This window comes from Pollicipes pollicipes, unplaced genomic scaffold, assembly GCF_011947565.3.
Source record: "Pollicipes pollicipes isolate AB1234 unplaced genomic scaffold, Ppol_2.1 Scaffold_5909;HRSCAF=7009_pilon_pilon_pilon, whole genome shotgun sequence".
Taxonomy (NCBI): domain Eukaryota; kingdom Metazoa; phylum Arthropoda; class Thecostraca; order Pollicipedomorpha; family Pollicipedidae; genus Pollicipes; species Pollicipes pollicipes.
The window spans coordinates 98,143-107,603 of NW_023596778.1; the positions used below are offsets into that span (position 1 = coordinate 98,143).

At 53.5% G+C, this 9,461-nt stretch overlaps 1 protein-coding gene across 1 annotated transcript; it reads left to right on the top strand.

The window, feature by feature from the left end:
• Positions 1-526: 526 nt before the first annotated feature.
• LOC119104146 (ras-related GTP-binding protein A) lies at positions 527-8,164 on the top strand. Its single transcript, XM_037227831.1, has 9 exons — positions 527-552; positions 1,790-1,869; positions 2,692-2,791; positions 3,593-3,882; positions 4,316-4,411; positions 4,652-4,733; positions 5,211-5,343; positions 6,130-6,245; positions 6,855-8,164. Exons 2-9 carry the CDS (start codon positions 1,846-1,848, stop codon positions 6,929-6,931), a joined length of 918 nt encoding a protein of 305 aa, XP_037083726.1. The 5' UTR covers positions 527-552; positions 1,790-1,845; the 3' UTR covers positions 6,932-8,164.
• The last annotated feature ends 1,297 nt before the right edge of the window (positions 8,165-9,461 follow it).

Consider the following 9,461-nt stretch of genomic DNA (forward strand, 5'->3'; position numbering starts at 1 on the left):
CAGGACGGGGCCGGTGAAAAATATTTTGGCCAGCCCCTCGTGCGGTACTTGTGGCGTCTAAAAGACATATAGGCCCTTATTGACCCAGGCGGCCCCAAATGGCGCAAATGACCCCCTGGTTATCATTGGAGCGCTCAGCGTTGCGGGCTAGGGCCTCTGAATGCCACCCCCGGCATGCCTTCCAAGCCCTCAAATCGGGCCCTTAATTGTCGGTTCACTTTGCGCCCCAAGTGCATCTGCTCATGATCAAATGCATACGTTTTAACGCATACGCACCTTTTCCATGTGCACTTTGGCCTTGAGTCCGTAATCTAAGCCCACCAGATTCACGACATTCAATAAAGCTGTTAATGAGCGATAGAATTGTGAAATTAAAAAAGATTGTACGGTCTGTGGCCTGAGGACAATGCCAGCTACAAAAAAGTGAAACAGCATCTTTCCGCAACAGCATGCGACAAATAAGGCGACGGGACGACATATGTGGACATGCCCTGCGCAGCAGCGGGAGCTGTGTTTACGGTGTTCGCTTGAGTGCGGTAACGGAGGGAAGCTGTATGCACTGGGAGTTGGCGAAATTTAAACTTAAAGTGCATTATGTTTCTAGCTGGGTAGTCGTGAGAGTAATGTGCATGTTGCCATTATTTCTTTTGTGTATAAGTGTGCCTCCAAGTGTGTGTATCTCGTGATTCATTCTTTGCCTGGAGCAACAGCTTCCCTGTAGGGCTTGAATATTGAGTGTATTTTGCTTAACACTGATAATGTGAGAGGAAGATGTGGAACAGCTGGCAGTAAATTGTGTATATAGTCCACGTCATGTGTCGTGGCATTGTCATACGCCATTTTTCATATATACATATGGGTACATTTTTCAAAGAATATTAAATGGGATTATTCATGAGATAATCTCACTTTGTTAGCATGAAATCCAGAGCAATAAAAGATGTTGGTTGTTTGTATTACAAAAACGCATGTTAGAGCATCATATGCCGATTTGATGACAGGCTTTCATGCCTGGTCAAAGGAATTAGTTTTGCTAGTGCTAAAGGTATATCTGAAATTGTGCTCACTGTAGACAACAGGTATTACACAATAAAGCTGTCAACATCACTGTGCATCAGAGAGCTTGCATTGGCACTATGAGGAATCTATAACAATTTTTTGAGTCAATTCAGGCAGGCATTCCTGTAAACTACCTACCACAGCATCCAATGGAGTTCTCATTAAAGGGGCTCAGTGAAGCTTGCAACCAGCCCCTGGCTCCATGGACTTTCAGTGCCATGGGAATGTCACATCTGAGCAACACTTTGACAGGGCCAGCTGATGCCCATGAAGCTCACTCCTTTCCAAAATGTACACTGGATCTTGACCACAATGGCCTTTTATCTGAGTGAAGCTTAAAGAAAATTGTTCATACTTGAGGAAATTTTTATTGTGGCTTCAGATGATAGCATAAATGTCACAACATCTAAAATGCAAACTTGAATAAAGTGTATCTCAACATTTGAACAATAGTTTTAAAAGCTCTTTGTTAAGTATGTTATAGATGCTCTCACCGACTAATAGGAGAGCATGCACAATTTCAACCAAATGTCAAGTTAAATAAAAAAGTGTAGCAGTCATGCTGCTGCTTTCATGCAGCGATTTCATATATTCCAATTTAGATGATGGTTCTCTGTGTTTTGCAACAGGTGGTCTGGATACATTGTTTTAAATAAGTTATGACAATGGCACACAGAAATAAGAAAGTTAAGCATTTTTGTTTTGTTTTTACTGCACCTGCATTTTACAGGCTTGGTTTTCAGACGTGATTCATAACATCAAGTAAAAAAGGATATCACCTTCAAGATGAGTGTGACTTTGAAAAAGAAGGTTAGTGCCTAAAGTTCTTGCATGTGTACACCTTATCTATTATGCTCTTTTGTTACATACTCTCAGTATGTCAGATATGTCATGCATCATGCAACCACAACATGTGTAATGCTTCTGCCTCACATTAAGAAATGCAAAATGCTTTGCTGCAAGTTGACCCATTTGGTGCTGTCAGTAAGGCTGTGGGATTGCCCAACTGTATTTGTGTGGAACCAGCTAGTGGGGTAGCCAGGAAATGCAAGCCATAGTTGAAATCAACTTTGATATGATTAGGGTGAACACAAGAATTACAAGACCATGGCTAAAGTGCACAAAAAGTCATGTTTGAAAATCTACCACCAAACTACAATCCAGTGATGGCAGGTTTATGACCTAAAACAGTGCCTTTTCAGATTGTTCTACAGTTCAGCATGTAGTTATAACCACTGATCTATCTTGCTAAGATAGCTTTACACCACAGCTTCTAGGCGTGCACAGCACATTTAAGGGAAACAATCCTGATGATCAATATTATCGTCGTATAAACTCTGTGTTAGATTTTACAGCATACCATCTTCCTGTCTGTGCAGAGGTACTTGAGGTTTGAATGCAAGTTAGAAACAAGCAGCATGACTTGCCTCATGTCCAGATCACATTTCCAACCTTTCTTGTAAGCCAGGTATTGATGAGACCATCACAGTTCTCATTTAAGAAGAAATTCAGCCTGAACAGCACCACACAAGGGCTTTTGTTGGATTTCTTCTATTCCATTGTAACAGACAGACGTTATTTTCTTTAAAGTGTTATCAGTATGTACATGTGTGTCTGGTTTCTTGATCACAGGTTCTGCTGATGGGGAAGAGTGGCTCAGGAAAAACCAGCATGCGCTCCATCATCTTTGCCAACTACATTGCTCGCGATACACGACGGCTGGGTGCAACCAGTGAGTAATATTTGCAAAACACACTTGTGCATGCTCAACATGCAGCTCCATCTTGATTCTCCCAGTGTGTGACTGTGACCGAAGCTGCTGTTGGCTGATCCATTCCTGAATATCAGCAGGCCATGATAATTAACTGAGCCAACTTGACACTAAGATGTTCGAGATGCGCCACCTGTTGCGCCGAAGTCGGAGTGAGTGACCTGTTGTGCCATGAGTTGGAGCAGGTGGCCTTATATTCCATGAGTCGAAGCAAGTGACCTGTTGTGTCATGAGTCACAGTAGGTGACCTGGTGTGCCATGAGTCTCAGAGCATATGAGCTGTTGTGCCACAAGTTGGAGTGAGTGGCCTGTTGTACCATGAGTGGGGGTGAGTGTACTGTTATGCTGTGAGTCGGAGTAGATGACCTGTTGTGCCATGAGTTGGAGCAGACAACCTGCTGCACCAGGGTCAGGGTGAGGGACCTGTTGTGCCATGAGTCAAAGTGGGTGACCTGTTGTGCCATCAGTCAGAGGGAGTGACCTGTTGTGCCAGACTCAGAGCGAGTGACCTGTTGTGCCACGATTTGGAGCAAGTGACCTGTCGTGCCGGAGTCAGAGCGAGTGGCCTGTTGTGCCAAAGTCAGAGCGAGTGACCTGTTGTGCCAGAGTCGGAGCGAGCGACCTGTTGTGCCATGAGTTGGAGCGGGTGGCCTGATGTTTCATGAGTTGGATTGGGCGACCTGTTGTGCCATGCGTCGGAGCGAGTGACTCTGTGACCGGCGAGGCTCGTGTGACGCGGCGCCGGCCGGATCCGGTCCGCAGTTGACGTCGAGCACTGCCACGTCCGCTTCCTGGGCAACCTGATGCTGAATCTGTGGGACTGCGGAGGCCAGGAGGCATTCATGGAGAACTACTTCGCCAGCCAGCGCGACAGCATATTTCGTAACGTGGAGGTGCTGATCTACGTGTTCGACATCGAGTCTCGCGAGCTGGACAAGGACCTCCACTACTACCAGTCGTGTCTGGAGGCGTTGCTGGAGAACTCGCGCGACGCCAAGGTGTTCTGTCTGATCCACAAGATGGACCTGCTGCGGGAGGACTCCCGTGAGGAGGTGGGTCCCCCTGAAGGCCGTCGGGGGCTATGCGTCGCCGGTCCGAAGACCTCGCGACACATCGGGCAGCCTTAAAGTCAGGCAGCTTGCGCTCAAAACGTGTCTTACAAAGTGTATTGTGGAACCTGGTTTTACCATGAGGCGGCGAACGCCAAAACCGAGGCTTACAAGATGGGTCAAGGAACATGGTTAGCGGTGTGTAAGCAGCGTTGTACTGCTGTGTCCATGCAAAAAGAGACAGCGGATTTTACCATTCGGGACAGGCGTCTTGCTTATAATGATTTTGAGATGCGCGTGGGGGGGGGGGGGGGAGGGGGATCGCCTGGAACATTTCGGGATCATTTCTTATGTGTAGCGCCCGTGCTGATCTGTTCAGCATGTTCTCAGGATGGTCATGGAAATTAGAGAAAGTGTGTTTGATTCTGGTTGACAGGTCTTTCGCGAGCGCGAAGAGGAGCTGCGTGTCAGGAGTAAGCCGCTCGACATCACGTGCTTCAAGACCTCCATCTGGGACGAGACCCTGTACAAGGTGAGCCCCATCTCCGGATTCTGGACGTCAGGGTGTTGCCGCCGTACTCGCTTGTCAGCTGTGGAGGGGCTGGCCGGTATTTAAGACGTTGTCGTTGACGTTCAGACTTTGTTGACGTGCCTATTGGTGTCGGAGCTTGGTTTGGTGGATGACAGGCGGGTTGCCCCGAAGCTGACGGCGGCCGCCTCGGCGTGACACGGCCGCCCTGGTGCGGATGATGTAGAGGGCCTCTGTTGGCAGGCCTGGTCCAGCATCGTGTACCGGCTCATCCCGAACGTGGGCATGCTGGAGTCGTGTCTCAAACAATTCGCCGACATCATCGGTGGGTCAGCAGAGCTGTCCTGCTTCCAGCGCTTCCCACTGTTATAATGGTGGTCAGGTGCAGGAATGGAACTCGGCAGGCTTGTCTTACGAGCCTCTTCCGGGACTATGGCAGTTCCTCCACGCCACATAACAGCCGCGGTGATCGACGTGCCACAGACAAGCGCAAGGAATTTTGCTGTCACCTTAGACATTCATGCAATGCTATCTGACGCGCCAGCTTTTCTTTGCGTGACCATCAAGGGATGTGCGGAGTGCTGGCGCCTAACAACATTTCCCATTGACTTTGCCAGGCATGCACTTGACATGCCTGGCGAACACTTGGCGTGCTCTTAGCATGCCGGGCAGACACTTGGCATGCACCTTGCATGCCTGTGTAGTCTCGCCATCGGCCTGGCTCGGCCGCACGTGGAGCGGCCGGCGGCGCAGCAGGTGGTCCCGAGCGGTGCTCTGAGTGGCGCGCGCTGCCCTGCCCCAGACGCTGACGAGGTGCTGCTGTTCGAGCGCGCCACGTTCCTGGTGATCAGCTGCTGCGAGCGCAAGGACCACAAGGACCCTCACCGGCTCGAGAAGGTCTCCAACATCATCAAACAGTTCAAGCTCAGCTGCAGGTCGGTGCGGATGGTGCGGTGCTGAGGAGCTCTAGGTCGGTACGGGTGGCGTGGTGCTGAGCAGGTGCAGGTCGGAGCGGATGGCGCGGTGCTGAGTAGCGGCAGGGCGGGTGGCATGGTGCTTAGTAGCTCCAGGTCGGTGTGGGCAGCGCGGTGCTGTGTAGCTCCAGGTCGGTGCGGGTGGCGCGGTGCTGAGTAGCTCCAAGTCGATGTAGGTAGTGCGGTGCTGATTATCTGCGAGTCGGTGTAGGTGTTGCGGTGCTGAGTAACCGCAGGTCGGTGCGGATGACGCAGTGCTGAGTAGCCGCAGGTCGGTGTGGATGGCGCGGTGCTGAGTAGCTCCAGGTCGGTGTGGGTGGCGCGGCGCTAAGTAACCGCGGGTCGGTACTGGTGGTGCGGTGCTGGGTATCTGCGGGTCGATGTGGGTGGCGTGGCCCTGAATAGCTCCAGGTCGGTGTGGATGGCGCGGTGATGAGTAGCTCCAGGTCGGTACTGGTGGCGCGGTGCTGAGTAGCTCCAGGTCGGTGTGGGTGGTGCGGTGCTGAGTATCTGCGGGTCGGTGTGGGTGGTGCGGTGCTGAGTATCTGCGGGTCGGTGCGGGTGGTGCGGTGCTGAGTCCGCGTGCCTTCCCTGGACGCCCGCGCAAAGTCTAGTCGCATGGGGCCGGGAGATGTTCAGCCTCTGAGAGGAAGCGAGCGCAAGCAGTGCTTGGTGGAATAGGCGTGTTCCGCGTTGACCGATATCACGTCTGTACTGCGAACCGACGCGCCCTTTGTGCTCCTGCAGCAAGCTGGCGGCGCAGTGTCAAAGTATGGAGGTGCGGAACTCTAACTTCTCGGCATTTATCGAGACGTTCACCGCCAACACATACTGCATGGTGATCCTGTCGGACACCTCTATCCGTGAGTATGCCCCCGAGAGGAGGTGGACAGAGAGGAGCACAGACTGCTCTTTCCGTGGCCCCCGAGAGGAGGTGGACAGAGAGGAGCACAGACTGCTCTTTCCGTGGCCCCCGAGAGGAGGTGGACAGAGAGCGGTGCAGACCGCTCTATCCGCGAGTATGTCCCCGAGGGAAGGTGGACTGAGAGCAGTACGGACCGCATAGCCAGCGGCCGCAGAGAACCGCACGCAACACTGGGGGTGGGATGACGTCTGGTGGGGTTCACTCCGGGAGGACAATCGCGAAAGGAAATATGAAGATGCAACCACTATCTCGTGTGATTCATCCCGTATAGCAGCTAGCGTGGTCAACGTGGTCCTCTTGGAAGCTAACGGCAACGATGCTGGCACAAGTTTTTGCACCGCAGACTTCATTCTGGTCTGTACGCAGTGGAAACAAGGAGTGACCTGCGTATCCGTCTCATGCTGTGAGCATGGGATGAACCTAGGTTGACTTGCTCACCGCTCACAAGCTGTGCCAGGTTTCAACGCGCTGTGTCTATCCCGTGATGCGATGTAGCTGGACGCACGCCGACCGCTGTCGCTGACGGGGCGTTCACCTTATCCAACAGCCTCGGCGTCGACCATCATGAACCTGCGGAACGCGCGCCGCCAGTTCGAGCGGCTAGAGCTGATGGATCGGCGGTAGGCGGCGGGACGTCTGCGTCGGGGCGCCCGGGGCCGCCGGCGACTCAGGCAGTGCCACTCGTGGTCGGTGGCATTGACGGAGCAGCCCACTACGGACGGCAGACCTGGCGGTGGTCTGAGCCGGCACCGGGGAGGAGTGAGTGCTCAGATGAACCCAGCGGACGCCCGCGGAGTTGACGTGCTTTGCGCTGCTGTGGCCTCCAGATAGCCCCTCGAAAAGTCAGAGTCGCGTCAGCGAGGACTGGCCCGGCTGACCGCGGCGGTGACCTCCAGATAGCCCCTCCAAAAGCCAGAGTCGCGTGAGCGAAGACTGGCCCGGTTGACTTCGGCTGACTTCAGTCAGCCAGACTGAAGACTAGACCGCCAGACCAGTCAGCAGCCGGAGGCGACGACGACGCGGACCTCGTGTGGGAGCAGTAGCCACGCGTGTGCGGACCCGCGGACCGGCGCTGGAGGGGCCTCGGGACAGGACAGCGCACGTACGCCTGGTGTGTAGTCGGGCGCCGGTCCGCTACACACGCGCGCCCTATACGCAGATGCTTACTCTCCGTCGGAGGCCCAGCAGAAAAGTGGGCGGAGAAGGGAGGGAGTCTGCGTCGCGAAGATAGGGGAACGGATATGAGACACGCGAACTGTATGGCGCGGGGGCAGGCGCTGTGCGCGCATCTCAGATGCCCCGCCGGGATCCATCGTACTCGTCGTGCCGGGAGAGCTGTATCGTGTATGGGCTTGATCCTCGCTGGTTTTGTATCAAGTGGTATGCTCGCTCACGAGCCCGTAATGTTTCGTAGCTCGAAGTAGGGCGTCACTTACTCCATGTGCGTTACAGTCTATTGTCTGAGAGGGTGGAGTCCCACACGGCTTTGTGCCGATGATGGTTACTGGGGATTCATTGATATTCGCTTCCGTCGTTGCAGGTGGTCCGAGGCGAGGCATTTGCCGGTAGACATGCACGCCAATGTATTGCCTCGACCACGCCACCGATGTGCAATTTGTGGTCGGGAAACGGCCAGTTTAGGCATTGGCGGACTGTACTTCGTGACAGATGCTTTTGGGAAGTTGTTTCGCCAGTGATTTCTGTCGCTTCACCTGCTGCAATTTGACTATGACACCGTACGGCGTTGCGCTCGATGCCCGTCATGCGTCAACAAAAAGTATTACCTTGTGTAGCCCAATATGCAGTGTTTCCGGTTTCTTCGCCATGTGGGTGGGAAAGATCGCAACGCACGCTGCCTGAGGGGAGGCGGGCGTCTTTTCCAGAGACGGGGACTGGCGTAATATGTTTAGAAGTGCAAATCGCCGAAGTCGCTCACCTTGGCGGGCAGGGAGCGTCATGCCTGGACACCTCAGGGAGCGTAACTCAAGACCCGGGGCGCTGGGCTGGCCACAGAGCTGTGGCGCGCCGGCAAATATCTACAGCCGGCGAGGAACGTACCGGGCAATAGCCAAATATACATATGCCTTACAAGTACAGATGAGCCGCCGTGTGTATACGCAGACAGGTAGCATGTGCTAAACGGAGTAGCGGCTGGGATATACAAACATGAATCCGTGTATGGAAGACCGGGGTTGTCTACATCTATGCCTGACCGTTTGCGTGGCGCCACGCTATGCCATGAAGCTTTACCCGGACCAAGTCCCCTTCACTGATGCTTGTACCAGTTATGGAATGCAAACAGACGCACTCTTCGCTCGCGACTACATTCATTTTTCCCGAGCCACATCATTCTGGAGGCCACGTCGCGGGCCGGCCGCCTGCGTTAGCAATGCGCCTTGAAGGGCGATTTCAACAAGTCATATCGGCAAATGTCCTTTTTACATTGCTAACTGACAATGCCGTACAGTGACATCGTGTGCGCATTGTCCACACCCTGAGCACCCGTGTAAACGCATTCTGAATTGTAGGCGGTATCTACACATTGACGCTGCGGCCGGTCCACCAACATTCATTTATACGCTGCAACAGGGTCGGCCGAATACGATTCAAACCAGAGAAACCAGGGTTTTGTACTGGGAGCTGATATCCCTATGCTAGAGATAACAGATGCTCGCAGCCGCGCTCTCTGCGCGTTGTTATCAGTTTTCTCCCAAGCCGCCCTGTTCTGGCCGCCACGCTGCGAGCAGGCTGACCGCAGTGGGCAATGCGCCGACCAGGGCTGATTTGAACAAGGAAGGCCAGTCGGCTAATGAGCAATTTACATTGCCGACAAGAAGCTTTTCCAGAGCAACATCGTGCGTGCACGACTGCCCCGGTGCACACGCAAAATAAATTTGCTCTGGGAATTATATCTGAGAAAATCACCGCTGCAGCCCACCTGTCCAGCACCGAGCGATGTGCTTCCAGAGACCTGGCCGTGCTGCAGGGCAGTCCTGACCTGCCTCTGGATCGGACCTGCTGCACCATCTGACCCTGCCTGACCCGATGACTGGCACGCCGGATCGCCGGGTGTTGCCGGATCACAGCGTGGCCACATTCCGTGTAAGCCATTTTCTGTGCCTGGTATAAACGGTCTGGGCTGCATAGTTCACTG